General features: G+C 45.7%; 1 protein-coding gene across 1 annotated transcript in view; it reads left to right on the top strand.

Moving 5' to 3' along the window:
- YME1L1 (YME1 like 1 ATPase) overlaps window positions 1-17,922 on the top strand; it is a 1,167,043-nt gene extending 1,149,121 nt beyond the window's left edge. Inside the window, exon 19 of the mRNA XM_069648114.1 lies at window positions 13,495-17,922. Within this exon, the coding sequence (XP_069504215.1) occupies window positions 13,495-13,638 (144 nt within the window). The 3' untranslated portion in view covers window positions 13,639-17,922. The remainder of the gene's footprint in view (window positions 1-13,494) is intronic.
- The last annotated feature ends 297 nt before the right edge of the window (window positions 17,923-18,219 follow it).

Here is an 18,219-nt window from a genome sequence, read left to right as displayed (position 1 = left end):
GAGGGAACACTGGTTCTGGGCGGATTTGACCTTGCAAAGACGTGTCACTGCGAATGGGTAAGAGGTCTCCTGGTATTTGCAGTCTGTAGCTATGGAGAGGCACAGCACCGCAGGAGATGGCTCAATTTGTAGTTCATCTGAGAGCTGGTTGGTCCTACCAGCCTAAAGAAAGGAGTCGTCCTCTTCGGAGCTCCTCTGTCAAGAGAAACCGGGTTCCGGACAGCAGTGGTCGCTTCGCAGTGATTGGAATGGTCTGCAGGCGTCTCTGGTTGTCTTCAGCTTCGGTCACTTCATTTCCAGAGGCTGACCTGCCCCTCACCTCAGAAACCACACCTTTTATTCCGTTTTCCCACACACTCCTCTGCAAACTCTCAGCATTTTACAGAAAGGGGCGGGTGGCTGTCCAATCAAGGCATCCAGCCCCCCAGTGGGAACTGGTTCCATTCAGGCATTCAGGCAGACAAAGGGCAGGATAGTGAATAACTCTTCCCCAACTTCCTGCCTGTCCAGAAACGCTGGAGGCTAGGCGGGGACACCCAAGGGTTGCCACCAAAGGCAAAACACACACACACAGACCTCCCCCCCATACCCCTCCCAGAATGGTAGAAGAAAGGCTAACAAAGGACAACCCCATAGTAATGGCGAAAAAAGAAGGGAGCCACCATGTTAGAACAGTAGGTGACCCTATTGTGCACAATCGGGAATATGAATACAGTCTGAGGTAAAATAAATAGTACAATAGTTGGTAAAAACAAAACACATCCACTGCCATAACTATAGGTTTGTCTAGGTGACTAAAAAGTATCAGGTGCAGAGAGAAGGGGGATACTAGGTCTCCCCTTAGGACTCCACATAAGGTGGTGTGTGCTAATCTCCCATAGTATAACATTTTAGGAACGATACAAAATATCCCTCTATCCTTAAAAACTGTAGTTATTTGAGGATGGTAAAAGAATTTCAAAGGAGAAACCAAAGGGTTTCCAGCAACACTGCACATAAGGTGCTGTGTGCTGCAAAAGTTAAACACAGATGCCTTAAGAGATATGGAGGCAAGTAGACTCCATAGTAAAGGTAACGCACAGAGAACATAGTACCAAATGTCAGAGAAAATAAGAATGAATGAGGGTAAAAAGTCCCCCCCCCCTTTCAGGATAGAAAGAAAAAGGTGCAGAAGTCCAGCAAAAAGTGCTGGGGGTCTCACTAGGAGAGGGGATGAATCATAAACATGATAAATCTCCTGACACTAGGAATTGCAAGAATGTCTGCTGCAGAGTTTCCACGGGGGACCTTACTGGGTGATGCGCTAGTGAAACCCCGGGGGTTCCACCTGGTTTAAACATTCCTTCCCTTTCTGCTGATTCCTTTGGTACTGAGAGATTGCACCGGACGTGGAGGACATGGACATGGTAATATTATTATTATTATTATTATTATTACCCAGTCACGCTGCTATGTCCTCCCTGGAAGAAACCTTGGAAGGAGGATCTACTGTCCCATTCATGTGGTAGGGTGATTCACCCCAACTCCAGGAGTCTCATCCTTCATTGCTGGATGTTGAAAGGTTGAGGTACAAGAATTCGTATCTTTCAGAGGAGATTCTTGGTGTGATGTTCTCGGCAAGACTTCCATCAACCAAGTCCATAATGCTTTTTCTTGGGAAAGGTTTGAAACCTGGTGCAGGGGTAGACCTGTAGACCATTATAGTGCTTCACCAGCACAGCTCCAGTTCTTGATTTCTTGTTCCCCTTGGCCAAGTCAGGCTTTAATATAAATACGGTCTAGGGCTACTTGAAGTTCTCTCTATATTCAAACGCACACCCGAACAGCGGTTTTATTTTATGGTATCCTTAGTTTTTAAAAAGTTTAAAGGGCTTTCAACTCCCTTTGTGGATCTAGAATGGAACTTAAACCTAAAACTTTTTTGATGGTAACCCCTTTTGAGCTTCTGCACTCGTGTTCCCTAAGACTCTTTTCTTTAAAAGTTGCTTTCTTGGTTACGTTAAAAGCGGTTTGAAAATGTTCAGAGCTTCAAGCTTTATCTAGTTCGCATTAGTTTATTCAATTCCAAAAAAAGATTCAGTGAGAATAAAACGGTTGATCTTATCTTTCATCTGACCCAAAAAGGTTCATTTACCCATGTGCTGTCCTCCCCCTCAACACTCCACACTGGAAAATAGATTGGACCATAAGAAGGTGTTAAAGGTTTACTTGACCAATACAACAAGAAAGAAGTTCACCAGCTATTACTCCTACGTCCCGTACCCTTTCCTCCATACTTTTGGGACATTCCGTCCTGCGGGACAGGACTGGAGCACTTTTTGTAAAAGAGCATCAAATTGATAAAATGTGTCCTTCTCTTTTTACACAGGGCACCGCCGCGGCCGTAACCGTGCCCTCCTTAGCTCCGCCCCACGCATCGCCCTTCAGTCCTTTTCTCCGCCTGGTCGAGGCTGGATGCACTTGCATCACCGGGAAGACCTTTTTTCCTTCCCGTTGTCCTTCTCTTCTGCTCTGGTTCTGCGGTCGCGTAGTCCTCGTCTATGCTGGATCGTTTGGGATTTGCTACTTGTTCCTTTTGCAAACATCGCTTCGCTAGGGCAGATCCCGATTCTCTCTGCTTGGAGTGTCTGGGACCGGATCACCGTTGGGACTCGTGTTTCTTCTGCGACTCCCTTTCGGTCCAGGCACTTCAGCGTCTTTGTCGGTGGGAGGAGATCTTCCAGACAGTTCCTCCATCGCATTTCCAACTCTTCATCGACGGAAAGAAGAGACGCCCGGTAAGTTCCTTACTTTTCAGGGCACCCCAGCCGGGGGACTCCTTCCCAGGGTCCTCCAGGTCCGGGAGGGGCTTCAAAAGCTCTGGTACCAGGGTTTTCCCTGAGGTGCCTCGCAGGCCTAAAAGGCGTGCCAGAGTCCCGACTCGAGACCCCTTTTATGGGAGCTTTACGTATCATGGTTGAAACCTGAGGTTCCTCTGGTGGAGGGTAAAGTCTATATCAACAGATCTGAGAGGCCTTCTCTAGGGTCTTGTCGGTGAGGTATTGTCCTCAACAGTCCCACGCTGAGGGTTGTGGTGGTACCGGTTCTGTCGAGGGGGCATAGAGGGGGGGGGGTCACGGACTGCATTCCCTCCGGTACCAGCTTGTCCGAGGTTCCTCTGTTGGAGGCTAATTTTGAGACTGGTTCAAAGATGTGAACTAAACATCCAAGACCACCCAGTACCGGCTCTGCCAAGGATCCTTGTAAGGCTAAAGGGTTACTTAAGTCCCCTGATTCTCCTGAAGAGGCAATTGCCTCAGCTGTGCATGTGATGCAGTTCTCTTCAGGTGGCGACAAAATGGTGGCCCAACCTGCGTGGCCTATGGCAGCCATTTTGGATACCTCCCTTGCAAACGTAGGTGTAACGTCTGGTGCTGGGAGCATTCTTTTCGGCAATAGTAACCCGTTCCGCCCTTCTTTGACCGGTGTGCGTGGGCTCCGCTGACTCATACTGACTCGCTCCCTCATGCTTTTGCGCCACTGATCTATGTGGACCCGGCCGGTGGTAGACCCTACTGGCAACCATCCTCCTTGTGTTTGGGGGGTAGGTCCCTTATGAGTGGTTTCTTCCTCCTTCGACACCTAAGCCCTCGACTGAGGATGAGTTTTTTAGGAAGTTTCAGATGCTCATGCACTCTGACCCTATGAGCACATGTTTCAAGCGTCTTTTCACTCCTGTTCCACCCCAGCCCCGGCTGCTCCGATTCGTTTTTTCTTTGAAAATCTGAGGTGGTAGGTGTGGAGGACCAGTCTTCTGTTCCCGCCTCATTGGGATGAGCCTTAAGCGGATGAGGACGACGATGAGCAGCCCCGCCCGGTGAGAGCATTCCATGACCGGAGGGGCTTGTGTAGCTCTGTTACCAGGGATTCCCCTGAGGTGCCCCGAGGGCCTAATAGGCGCACCAGAGTGTTCTCTGAGGGTCCCTCAGAGGACTTGCCAAAACCGGACGTGGTTCCGAGGTTCACCATTTGGGTGCTAAGGTTCAGCTCAGTTCGTCTTTGGCTCTGGATACCGGGGTAAGCCCTGAGGTCTCAGTTTCTGGTGCTTGTCACACTGATCCACGGCTCAAGGCCCCTCTTGAGTGAGCTATATGTCCCGGGTTAAAACCCAAGCTTCCTCTAAATACAGTACCAACGGAGTCTTGGGATCCTCTAAGGGTCCTGTCGGTAGGGTACATTCCTCGACCGTCCCACACTCAGGGTTGTGATGGTACCGATTCTGTCGCTGGGAAGTTGATCAGCAATGGCCTTCCAGTACCGGCTCTGCCGAGGTTCCTCCATTGGAGGCTAATTCTGCGTCAGTTCCTAGGATGTCCACTAAACATCCTCGATCTGTCGGCACCGACTCGGCCGAGGATCCTTGTTTCAAGGCTAAGTGTTTCTTAAGTTTACTTACTTACTTACTTATTTTATATTTATAAAGCGCTCACACAGCCCGCAGGCATCGAGGCGCTGTTACAGGAATTGTTTGTTTTTCTTAGTTGCATATTTTTTTTTTGTTTGGTTGTCTTAGTTACGTATTTATAACGCGCTTAAACACATAGAGGTTTCTAAGCGCGGACCCGAGGATCGAACCTGTTGTTGCTTCGTGTCGTCTTGCTTCCAAGACGCGCACGCTGCCGCTGAGCTATCCTCCCGGGATAAGTCCCCTGACTCCCCTGAGGGGACAGTTGCCTAATTTTCTTCTATGACGCAGTTCTCTTCAGGTGTTCACTAAATGGTGGCCCAACCTCCTTGTTCCACGGCAGCCATTTTGGATACCTCCCTTACACCAACTTTCATGTCGACTGGTGCTGGGAGCATTACTTTTGGGGCTGAGCAGTTTTCCACACTATGTGGACAACAAAGACCCGTTTGTCGGTCCTGGGAACAGCTTCAGCTAAGGCCCCTTGTACACAGAGGTCAGGGTCCCAGACTCGGTCCTTCTCTGGGATCAAGTGGTTTCAGGGTCGCCACGCGCTCCAATCTGAAACTCCTGTTGGTAGCCCCGCCTTAAGCGGAGGCAAGGTGGTTGGTTTTTTCTCTCCCATCTGGAGGGGTGGCAAACCATCACCGAAGACTGGTGGGGTTTGTCTATCGTTTGTGGGTTTTTTGCTTGCCCTTTCCTCTTACCCCACCCTTCAAACCTCTCTTTCGACAGATCGGGATGCCCTCCCTCAGAGCAGAGATACAGAAACTTCTATACCTCAGAGCGGTGGAACCTTTTCCCCTCATGGAGCAAGGGAGAGGGGCTAGTACTGCTGTCCTTTCACAGTGCTCAACCAGGCAGGCCAGCGCACTATCTTCGATCTTTCTGAGAGAAATTCAAGTTGTTCACGCCCTGCAAAATAAAGTCCTCTCTTCGGAAGGGTGATTGGCTCAGTGTGGTGGTCTTCCAGGATGCGTAAATGCACATTCTGACTGGAGCCCGCGTATGAAATATCTGCGGTTCTCTGGAGCCCGCATATGAAATATCTGCAGTTCTCTGTGGGAGCGGAACACTTCAGGTACTCCTTTTGGTCTCGGCTCAGCAAGACGCACCAGAAACTCCTCACATTTGGGGCTCGGGCTGACCCCAGTTCTGCTGTGGCTTTTGATGCCAGGGCTCGCCCTGAGGCTTCTCCATCTGGAGCTAGCTGTACCGAGTCTTGGCTCGAGGCCCCTCTCGAGGTGGCTATAAGACCTGGGTTAAACCTGAGGTTCCCCTGCTTGGGGCTAAATCGGTCACCAACAGAATTGAGAGTCCCTCATTGAGGGTCCTGGCTGTAAGGTATCTCCCAAAGCCTTTCCGCGCACGCAGGGCCGTGGTGATACCAGTTCTGTTGAGGGGGCGAAAGAAGGCGGTCATATACCACAGACCTTCCAGTACCGGCTCTGCCGAGGTTCCTTCACTAGAGGCTAATTCTGGGGAAGCCCCTGATGTATTGAGTAAACACCCTAGATCTGCCAGTACCGGCTCTGTCAAGGTTCCTTGTTTCAATGCTAGGACGACACAGACTCTCCTCTCCTTATGGATCTTGTCATACAAATTTGGGCTGGGCCATCCTGTATATTGTTTGGCTCCAGACTCCACATATCCCGGGTCACCTCAATGTGACCGCAGATTAATTCAGTCGCCAGTCGGCATCAGTTACGAGTGTGAGATGAACAGCAATACCATCTCCAACTTTTTCCAGCAATGGGGCACGCTAGAGGTGGTCCTCTTTGCAACTAGTGGGTCAACATGAAAGCTTATGCTTTACCCTCATTGCCTCCTATCTATTGGTCGCTCTGTAAGCACATCGAAAACCGTTGCCAAAGCAGCTACGTGGGCTTCCCCATCAGCTTTTGGTAAGCATTACTGCTTAGACCTGGACTCCAGAGCCGATGCTCAATTGGGCAAGGCTGTTCTTAAAAACCTTTTTTCAGTAAGGAGGGTCTATCCACCCGTATTTCCTGTGAGGAGTGCTTGGTAATCTCCCAAAAGTATGGAGGAAAGGGGACTGGACGTAGGAGTATTACCAAGTTACTCACTGTAGTGACTATCTTACTCCTAGTCCATAGTCCCCTTTCCTCCATACGCCCACCCGCCATCCCCTCTAATAAGTATCCTCTATTATTGCTTTAAGGTCTCAGACCTGGCGATAAAAAAGGAATGAAGGCCGATGCGCGGGATGGAGCTAAGAAGGGCAGCGTTACAGCCGCGTGCGGTACCCTGCGTAAAAAGAGGACGACACATTTTTCAATTGGATGCTTTTTTACAAAAGTGCTCCGGTCCCGTCCCACTGGACGGAATGTCCCAAAAGTATTGAGTAAAGGGGACTATGGACTTAGGAAGATAGTCACTACGTTGAGTAACTTTGTTATTAGCTTGCATGTCAGACCCTAGTCTGAGAATTTTGTTTCAGAAAATGATTATTCTGTTGTTTTTACCTCTTACTCATTCATTTATGGTGGTGGAATGGTTCCGTAGGCTGGACCCGAAGGAGGTCTTGTGTTTTTACATGGTTAGAAGCAATGTGTCTCGAAACAGACCATTATTAAGAAGGAGTGTCTTATGCATCCCAACCTGTTATGAGCTGGCAAGTAGTTCCTGAAGGCCTGCAAGGTCAGCAGTTACCTCTAAATTGCAGAAAGGGATTCCATTGCTAGTCATGTTAGTCTTCAACGTGGGTGTTCCTTGACATATTTACAAGGCACTTGACAGTTCAGTGGGTGTGGTTGCTCAAGTGGTTGGCTTTGTACTTTTAAACCTTTTAATTGAAGACTGATGTCCTCGCACTTTTCTCTCGAAGCTCTGGGTAAGAATTTGGTAGTCATTCAAAGGTGAGGAATTTGTAATTTTATGTAGCTATAAAACAATTTACTTACTGTTGGTAATGTTCTTTCTGATGGATACTGTATTCCTCCCACAGATTACTCGTAGACTCTCATGCCTGCCCTGCTAAAAGTTTGCTCATAAATTGTTTTCTTTTTGATGTGACATTTCTACCATTCACCAGCCTGCATGACAAGTTTAAACAGGGTTGGAACTGAGGTTAGAGGACTCATGTGTCTCTGTATAGAAACACACCTGTCCCTTCCAGCACAAGAGGCGCCATTGGCGCTGTGATGGAGTTAGCACATAGCTTTGTGTACCACCTAGTAATTGTGAGACAAAGTTCCAGATCAGTCTGTGCCTGGATTACTTTTCAAAGATTAGGAATCCGCTGGGATGAATATTGTATCCAGCAGAAAGAACATACTCGTCTTTTGATATCTCCTTTCCAGCTTCAGCTGCTTCGGAAAAAATATTTCGGCAAAGAGCGCTGTGCATCCATCCGGTCGACTCGATTTCGCTCAATGGCCTCTGACTCAAGGTAGATGTCATCACCTGTATATATAGCACGTGGAGCGCCTGTTGGCTTCAGTTATTTTTTTCCGATGCCGCTATCGCTTAGAAAGTATTATGGCACGCTTCCTTTTTTAAAATAAAAACTATGACACTCGAGGGAAAATGTCTTTATCGTCTGCTACATCAACACCAAAAACTAGCTTCAAGAAAATACCATGATTGCAGTGCCAAAATGTCAATCACCGACACGCAAGTGTGTCTGTGGTGTCTGGGCACAGAGCATTGACCGGCTGATTGCGACTCTCGTCGTGCAATGACTGGTAAGGCTCTAAAAGAGCATAAGGGGAAATTAGCGGTGGGTAGGACCCCCTCGAAATCCCCTTCATCTCGATCTAAAATTCGGTCTTCTGACGAGTCGAGCGGTGACTCTCCTCAGAGAAAATCTTCCAAAAACCGATCAAGAGTGGGTCTGGCCATTTATCATCTTCGACTAAGGAGTCGAAAAAGAGGCGTTACAGATCTCCATCGTCCTCTAGTGATTTCTCTCCTGAGAGAATGTCATGTCTGACCAAGTCCTCTACTCCTGCCAAGTGGGAAGAGTTTTGGAGAGAGATGTTGAAGATATTCGAGAAGGAGGCCCGAGCCCCCTCGAACGACAATGAGTGAAGCCATGCTCTGCTTGCACTGCATAAAGACGACAAAGGGAACATCCTGCACGCCCTCGAGCCCGGGACGTAAGCCATCGACCCAACAAAAGCCATCAGTGCCTCGACCCGATGCAATTTTGTAGAAGACTCAGTTGAGTCGAGGGTCTAGCCCTTCAAGGGTGTTGTCCGCAAAAAAAGGCATCAACACCATCGGTATCAAGGTCCATCAACATCGTTGGTGTCGAGATCGTTGATGTCTCCGGTGTGGAACGTTGACGCCATTGATCTCGAAGCAGCCGCCGACAGGCTCCAATTGGTCGACGCCTTTAGCTAAGCAGGTGGAGAAAACGTGCAAACCTGCACCGAGAAAAGATTTTTTCATATCTTTATCATCAATCTATGAAGAGCATGAGCCCTCTGATGGGGACACTCCACCCTTTGGCCTGGAGTTTGGTACCCCTAACGTGCCAGAAGAGTCTAAGATGAAGGACTTATATCAGAGCCTCTAAACAGCCTGTGGTGTGGATAAATCGCCTGAATCGGAATTTGCAAAACCAGACTCTTCATACCACGCAGAAGCCTCCTATAGGCAACTCATGACCAAGGTTGTTGACTTTCTAGGTTGGAGCAGACCTGCTCTCCCCTTTGAGCAGGACGATTTACCAGATATCCTGGACAAGGGTCCACAAAAGGATCCAAACCTTCCTTTTTGTGTTGCCCTTCAAAAAAGAGTTAAGACAAATTGGGAGGCACATGAGACAATTGCTGCAGTGAACAAGAACCTCACCAAGAAGTATAGGCCATCTAGCAACAACCCTGAATATTTGGCAAAGCACCCCACGCCAGAAAGCCTGGTGATTCACGTGGCGACTTTCTCTTCCAAACATTCTCCATATCCCACTATACCTCCTGACAGAGATGATAAGCAAGTGGACGCTTGGGCAAGAAAGATGCAGCATGGCATTGAACTCTTCCAACGTCACTTGCGTCTTAGCAAAATGCGTGTTCACACTGTGGGATTGTATAGAAATGGCAGCTAACCACATTCCTGAGGGGGAAGAAAGAGACGACTTCTTGGCTAAGTGACGGAAATGAGCCTATATGCTAGTCTCTACAGTCAGGACTGGATACTGCTGAAAGCATCACTAGATTCATGGCGACAAGTACCATACTATGCAAATTAGCGTGATTGAGAAAGTCGGGATTTGCACTGGACGTGCAGTCCAGACTTCTCAATTTGCCTTTTGACAGCTCTCAACTGTTTTGCAGCAAGGCTGACGAAAGCCTGGAGAAGCTGCAGACCTCTAAGACGGTGGCAAAATCACTTAGCGTCGCAATCAGACAGCCACAACAATCTTACCCCAGTGGATCTTCTTGGAGGAGTAGGTCCTTTCGCTTCTATACCTCAGTTGAAAGAACGACGGGACAGGCTGATCATCAAGGAGATACAAGAGTCCCTCGTGGTGGACGAGTAAGAGGTACTAAGTCTGCCCAAACAGCGGTTGCTTTACCATCAGCCACTGTTCCAGCCGCCACAAAACCTCTCTAAGGTCTGAATCCACAAGACCGCAGTGGTTGGCAGACTGTCTCAGCATCTGCAAGAATGGCGGGGCATTACTTCAGGTGCTTGGGCATAGAAACTGTAGCCCATTCATAAAAATACCTCAGAATCCTGCCCCGGGGAACCACTCACTCAAAACTACAGATCCGTTCCTTGCGCCGGATTTTGTGAGCCTGCTAGAAAAAGGTGCTATAGATCCAGTACCTGTAGCGGAATGTAACACATGGTGGTATTCCCCATACTTTCTAATCCCCAAGAAGGACGGGGGATTGAGACCCATCTTGGACTTGAGATACTTGAACAAGTTCCTCAGGAAGGACAGGTTGAAGATGGTTATCCTTTCTCAGATCCTTCAGGCCCTCCAGCTTCAGGGCTGGATGGTGTCATTGGACCTTCAGGATGCTTACTTTCATGTGCCTATCCATCACAAGCACAGAAAGTACCTGAGGTTCGCGGTTCTTATCATCAGTTTCGAGTTCTGCCATTCGGGCTGACCTCAACCCTGATGGTTTTACTAAGTTAATGGCAGTTGTGGCTGCGAGTCTCTGGAAGGAGAGTGGGGGGTGCACGTCTACCCCTACCTGGAAGATTGGTTAATCAAGGCCCGTTCCCCCGAACAAGCCCAGGAACATCGCAGCATCACTTGCCATTCTCTCCACAGACTGTGCTTCTTTCTCAATTTCAAGAAGTCCCGCATGATGCCATCACAAAGACTCCAGTTCATCGGAGCAGTCCTGGATGCATCCTCGGGGAAAGGCTTGCCACCCGAGGTGAGGGCTCAGCACATTCTGCAGATGGTCACCAAATTCCAAAGTGCTCAGCGTCTTCCGGCCTTCAGGTTTCTAAGGCTGCTTGGCCTCATGGCATCCTGCATTTTCCTGGTGCCAGAGGCGTGTCTGAAAATGAGATGCCACAAATGGGCCCTCAGGACTGTGTTCTCAATTCTCAGGTAGGATGACAGACCACCTGTGATGGACCCGCTAAAACAACATTCAGAAGGGAGAACCAGTTTGACAGCAATGGCGGAAGAAAACAGTAGTTACGGACTCCTCACTCCTGGGGTGGGGAGCACACTCCAACGATCTGACAGTCAGCAGACGTTGGTCTCCTTTCGAGTCCAAACTACACATCTATCTTTTGGAGCTGAGGGTAATTAAGGCCTTTCTGCCCTCTGTATGGGGAAGAAACGTCCTGATAATGACAGACAACACGGTGTCCATGTGCTACCTCAACAAAAGAGGGGGCATCGGGTCAGTACCACTGTGTAGCGAGGAAATGCAGCTCTAGTTCTGGGCAATTCAAAGGGCAATCTCCCTGTCTGCAATTCACCTAGCCGGAGAGGAGAACACAGCAGTGGTCGCTCTGTGCAGGCAGAGCAGTCTCCCACGAGTGGGAACTAGCTCAGAAAGTCCTTCAAGAGATCTTCACCCTTTGGGGAACCCCTCAAGTAGATCTGTTTGCGACCAGTGCCAACAGGAAGTGCAAACTGTACTGCTCCAGTGTATGTCCCCCAAGAGTAGCTGTAGGGAATGCATTCATAGTGGACTGGGAGTTTCCACTCCTGTACACGTTTCCTCAAGTCCCCATTATTCCTCAAGTAATCAGGAGGTTGTGAAAGTTCAGGAAATCCATGATCCTAATTCCTCCGGATTGGATAAGGAGGACGTGCTACCCGGACCTTGTGGGCATGTCCATCTGCCCTCCAATGCGTCTTCCACAAAGAGAGGACTTTCTCTCGCGAGAGGAGGTTTAGGTTCTCCATCCAGAGGTCAAGACACTCAACCTTCAAGCATGGTTTGAAAGGTTGAGATATAATGATTGGGACCTCCTGGATGATGTAATGGAGATGTTGCTTTCGGCCAGAAGGCCAGCAACTAAATCTTTGTGCCATTGGAACAGGTTCTGCAACTGGTGCAGAGATAAGAATGTGAACCCATTTCACTATAATATACCTATGGGGTTATCTTTTCTTGCTACAGTTGGCAATTCTGGGGCTCCAGATTGAAACCATTTATTTGGCAGCGCTTTCCATTTTTAAGCGCTCTTAAAATTTGTCATGGGGCTCACCAAAGTGTCAAGGCCCCTCCCCCCCCCCAACTCCTTTTCAAATCCCAGTTTGTTGGGATTCGAAACTTGTTCTAAAGAATGTTATGTGCTCCTTTTGAGCCTCTTCATTTATGTTCATTAAAACCTCTGACATTTAAGACCATTTTACTAGTAGCTCTAACACCAGCCCGCAGGGTGAGCGTGTTGCAGGCATTATCTTGTAAACCCCCCATTTACTACTTTTTATAGAGACATGGTTGTTCTTAAGGTAAAACCTTCATTTCTACCTAAAATAGTCTCTGAATTCCATGCATCTCAATTGTTTTACCAACTTTTTACCCACCCCCTCTTCCTGGAAAGGAAGAGGAGAGGCTATATAGACTTGACCCAAGAAGAGCTCTGAGTTTCTAGGTTCGCTAATGGCAAAGATGCGCCAAGTTGATCTGCTCTTCATCAGACACAAGGGTCATAAATTGAGACTAGCAGTAACGAAACAAACGCTGTCCATATGGATTATTCTGAGCATTGGAGAATGCTACAGATTAGCTGGGAAAGTCCATCCATAAGGCCTAAGGGCCAATTCTATGAGTGGCATGGCAACATCTTCTGCCCTACAAAGAGGGGTGCTGATAAGGCACATATGTGCGACAGCCACTTGGTCTACCATCACATTTTGTATAGCATTACTGTCTAGACGGCGCTGCGCATGCTATATATATTGGGGATGACGTTGACCTTGAGACGGAGGCCCTTGAGGGGTTCCATGTAATAATGTCCCTGCAAAAATATCGCCATGCAAAAAAATAGCCGAAAAATACCCGTTTTTTGTGGGGACATTATGGGAGCGGGATCACCCCCGCAACTCCTGCTGGCCCTGTCCCCATATATATGGTCACCCAAATAATATCGCCACAACTTTTTCCGAGCAATATTATTTACGGCGACCATATACATGGGGATAATATTACTTGATACCCCTTGAGGGACATTGAGTCGACGGGATCGACGCACATCGCCATCTGCCGAATTTATTTTTCAGAAGCAGCTGAAGCTAGAAAGGAGATATCAAAAGATGAGGAATAATACGTGGGAGCAAAATCCAGTCGAAAGAAGGTAAGCAAATTCTTCTTCTATAATTTGAGTACCAGAGTTACTATAGTTTGTAGCATAACATTTCAAGTTTCAAAAGGTATTGTGAGCTTGGCAGCCTGCTTATTTAAATGTTGTCATGATATTGTGAAAATGTGGTCTTTCGTGTTGAATCATTTCACAGTCGTATGTCCGTTTGATCCAACTACCTTTTACATCTTCAGTGAGAAGAACCGCATAATCAGATGTTTGGCTTTTTTCTTGGTTTAAAATGAAGACTTTACATAATTGTAATGTGTTTGCTTGTATTTTTGTACTAGGATTCATACGAACGAGCTCAAGCCATCTTGAAAACGCATGCTAAGGAGCACAAAAATTTAGCTGAAGCCTTATTAACATACGAGACTTTGGATGCCAAAGAAATCCATATGATTCTTGAGGGGAAAAAGCTGCAGTTGCGATGATATCGGCCACTGCTAGACTTCAAGGCACTCATTTAGAGCACTCTCTGGAAATGCAGCTGTTATGCAGCATTCAGTACTTTGTTTTTTTTCTGCTCTGTATGTTCCTTTATCCACCTCTTCAAATATAACTGAATGTTCACCCAAAACAATGACATCTTTTTTTATACGTTTAAAAAACGCATCTTAATAAGCACATTTTGGACTGTGGACAAGGCCTCCTTTGTGCCCTCAATACTGTAGCATCTTCAGTTACTTGCATGCTACAGTAGTATTGCTGCTTTGTGTGTTTAGTAGTACTGTTACCAACCTCGCATGTATTGTCTAAAATATTTAAGCTTGAGACAATATGCTGTCAAATGTGTATGCGGAACTGGGAGATAAATGAGTTTGTTAAAGGCAATTTTCCATATATCCTTTCCCATTGCAGCAATTTCACCCACTCCCCACGCCAAATAATTACTGCTACCCTCTGTGCCTACCTGAGGTCATCTGTATGTGTCTTATTGCCAGGATAAGAACAAAACCCTTTATACCTACGATGCACGCCACCCAAGTCTCATTTTCTGTGTCAGGGGCTTCCTTCATCCCGGGTGACATCTCCCCCATCCCTTGGTGCGTTCAGTGCTGTCTCGCATGAGACAACCCATCTACTGCTCTTTGCACCCAGTGTTGGTCTTGCTCAGGCTTGATGGTGCACTCCCCTGCTTTGTCTTATTCCTCTTAGACTTTGATGTGTCCAGGGGATGCAAAGGTCGTTTCAGTATCAAAACAGATTCCAGGGATGGAGTCACCCTGTCCCTGACACTTTTAATCCAGTTTTCCTTTGAATTACATTGTGACAGTAGATGCTTAACCATTATGTTCAAAGTTTCTTTTAGCAAATGGTCATCTTATAGAATTAATTTACCTGAGGGGACACGTATGGGTGTGTTGGTTAACCTGGCAGATTGCATGATGTTCTGGCAGCATAGGACATTTTGGAAAACTATAGTTGTTATACACTGCTTTCGGGGCTGCTGCAGTTATTCTGCCAAATGGTCATGCAACATCTGCGTTAGATGAGCAGCACGTTTCTATGATTTAAGTGTGTACAAATTAACACTCTGTGCCTGCTTTGAAATAACCCAATCTCCCTCCCAAACTCCCACCACCCTCTCCGCCTATGGTACCCTCCCAAAATAAATATAAAACCATCTATTGTCTTGTTGAATGAAAAGTGTGAGGGTTGGCAAAGAATGGAAAATTGTTTTACCATTGGAAATAAGTAATATACATTATTGTTAAAAACCTTTGTGTGCTGAGCTCTCAAATGTAGAGAATAACCTTGCTTACATTTCCATTTATTTTTAATGAGATTTATATATCATTAGTGGCTGTAGATGATGCTCACAATTTTAGTACTCGTCCCAGCTGCATAAAAGAAGTGAATGAATGTGCCCTTTCTGCACGCACATTCCACCTACATTATCCCATTGAGAGAGCTTTTGGTACTGGCTACACGTTGCCATCTAATTTTCCACTGGACAAGTGGGACTTTGGAACCGACTCTGTTGCCCTGTAGAATATCCTGAAAATCAATGGAGATTGAGAACAGAGGGGCTTATTGCATTACGTTTTTTAAATTTGTTTTTTTACAGCTTTTCGAGTGAGATAAACATCTGTCATTCGTAGGGCATTTTATGTCACCTATATTGGTTTTTGTGTGTGCAACCTACTCTAAAGGGTAACCTCATTTATGTCCCATGTTTCCTTTGCATTCAATACCGGATTAGCACCCCTTCACTACTTTGCAAAGCAGTGATTACTTTGTCAAATCACACTGATTGCCGGTGCACATGTTGCACCTCTCGTCACCACTGAAAAAAGCTACAAGAAGCACATCATTCCGATTTCTGGGCAAGCATTCAAGTCGATCCGCTCTTGTGAGCTGTGGAATATGGTGCTGTCCCTTTTCTACCCATCTTGGTCCAATATGGAGAGTTTACTTAAGGTCACTTAGCAGAACAATATTCATTCAGGGAAGTTTTCTAAAACACACATTCATTCTAAACCTGTGGGGTCACCTTTGCCATTCCTATATGTGCTAAACCAGTATTTATGTTTTTAGTTGTTAAACACGCGAGTCCCACAGTGCCTGTATAGGTTCAGGTTCGATAGCTGAATGTGCTGTATGTTTTTATGGGTATATTCTGAAAGAAGTGAATTCCCTTGCATATGTCGCAATGAGTTGGTGCCTTCAATAGTCCAACAGGTTGATAGTCGTGTAGTGAGACGTGCAGTGACTTGAAAGGATTTGGACGAGTATGTGAGTGGTCTAGGAAGTTCTGTCTGTTGTCAGTAAGAGGGAGAGTCATACAACAGTTTGGTAGATATTACCTTACATTTTGCAGGGAAGGGGGCATCTTAGTGATTCTCACTAAAAGAGGCACAGCACAAAACAGGGTCCCTGTGCATCTTCTAGTAGATGCTAAAAGATTCTCCTGATTAGCTGATATGTGAAGGTCATGTGTGCAGAGCATCTAGTAAATGTCTTGCATGCAGAGGAAAGAGGTCAGTGCTCTGCCATGGAGCTGACTCGGGGAGAACCTGTATGGAAGTTTACTATTGCCAACATTTACTTAGATTGACCATAGCAATGTATTTCCAGTTCAATTTGGGTGCATATCACTTTAGTTGTGAAGGTGCTTTCTTGAGTTGCAGGATTGATACATTCCAGGTTGTACTAGGCACTCTGCCTGATGGTGTTAAGACGTGTTGCGTTTATCATCGAAGTTCATATATACAAAGCCAATTCCATCATTCAAGGTTAAAGCCCCACAGCCTTCTCTTTGTATAGAAAAGAACGCATAAGTCCTCCCACCCCCATCATTTTTAATGAGAACAGCATTTTGTTAAGATTGTCAGATTTGACATGTTGAGTGTTCTTTAGACATAGCACCTGAGTTTGGGGTAAATTATTGAATGTCTGATATGATCAATCGAGACTCAAATCAATCCAGGACTTAAAATAATTGGAATATTAATGTTGTGCTTTTCTCAACGGGGTTTGAATTAAATTTCTATCTGCATTTTGGTGGTTACCGTACTATTGTACCTGTACAGGGTATCTCATAAATCCTCATAAACTAGATTTTAGAATGCTCTAAATCCATTTCCTTCATCACTGATTTCTGAATTCAATGTGCATAGAATCACTTTTGCCTGATAAATGACTTTTATAGTTCTTTATACCTAGTTATAACAGATCGGTTTTACGTGTTTTTTTAGGAACAGGGTCATTGTGGCGTTTTCGCCCGTTCTGCATGCAATGCCGATACACATGCAAAATGTAGGGTTGGTTCTAGAACTGGCTGGCGCTTCTCTGTAGTTGACAGTAGTTAGGAGGTTGACAATATTTGTCATTTTGTTTCTCTTATTGTATACAAGACACAGATTACTACTGCTATGTTGTGTGATCTTTTTATTAATTTAGCTTGAACATTCTTTTTAACATGCTCAGAAATCGTAAGTTAAAACATTACTGAAAGGCGTGGGCACATATATTATGTTTATTTTTCTTTGCTTTTGAAATGTAATGATTTATTCCAGTGGAGAACAGTATTCAAATGTTGTTCATTGAAGGCAAGTAATCAAGGACCAGAATATGGTAGAAAAAGATCCATTGTTTCTCATAGCGCAAAACGTACCACATTTGCAATTGTTAAATCTCACACACACATCACTGGTAAACATTTTCTATTGAAAAGACTAGAGACTACTGCCTCTGGCAGACCAGTAAATTATCGGGCTGGTGTGCAGCCACTTTTTTATGTCTTCCATAATGGGTAGTTATGTCGACATACCAATACTTGTGCATGATGATCAGCTGTAGAGGCTACCATAACATGGGATGCCTGTGGAATCCATCTACTTTTGTGTAACTCAAGAGAAAAGAGAGTCCATAGGGATGCCAACCTCTGTCCGCAACAAAACAGGATGCAGTGGTTACAATGGTGGGTGCATGGAGCAGGGCAATGCACTGAGCACATTTCCTGAAAGCCAATTTTAAAATCATGAATTAGCATTGAAGCGGTTTATCTTGCTTGGCTCTGGAGAATTGATGGAGGAATACATATGTGGGAATATGGTCTGAAAAAGGTTGATGTTCAAAACCTAAAATGGATTATTTTGATCAAATTGTACTCATTGATGCTTTCTTTTCAACTCTGGTGCGTCAATGTTCAAATATTGTGTGCGTTACTTTCTCATTTTCTTTTTTTTACTAAAATGTAATTCCCAAAGCCATCTTGTGTAAATTGTGGTATATAAAACCTATTTAATGTGTACATACATTTAAACATGAAGGCATCCTTGTATATGGCCTTCAATGGTGATTGTTTTGCATACAGATGCCATGTGATTTTCTTAAAAATAATTAATTAATCTGCCATTTAAACATTTTATAGGAGTTTGTGCATTGAAAGCTATGCCTGGTTAACATATATCCATCTGTAAACAAAGGAACCGGAGAAAAGCTTACAGATGTGAAATAATAAATCTTATATTCATAAATATTAACTTTGTGATATTTTATCTATTCAC

Source organism: Ambystoma mexicanum, chromosome 2q (genome assembly GCF_040938575.1).
Source record: "Ambystoma mexicanum isolate Mex_15411 chromosome 2q, UKY_AmexF1_1, whole genome shotgun sequence".
NCBI classification, from domain to species: Eukaryota; Metazoa; Chordata; class Amphibia; order Caudata; family Ambystomatidae; genus Ambystoma; species Ambystoma mexicanum.
The sequence above is the reverse complement of the archived record's forward strand: the minus strand, read 5'-3'. Positions and strand labels throughout refer to the sequence as shown.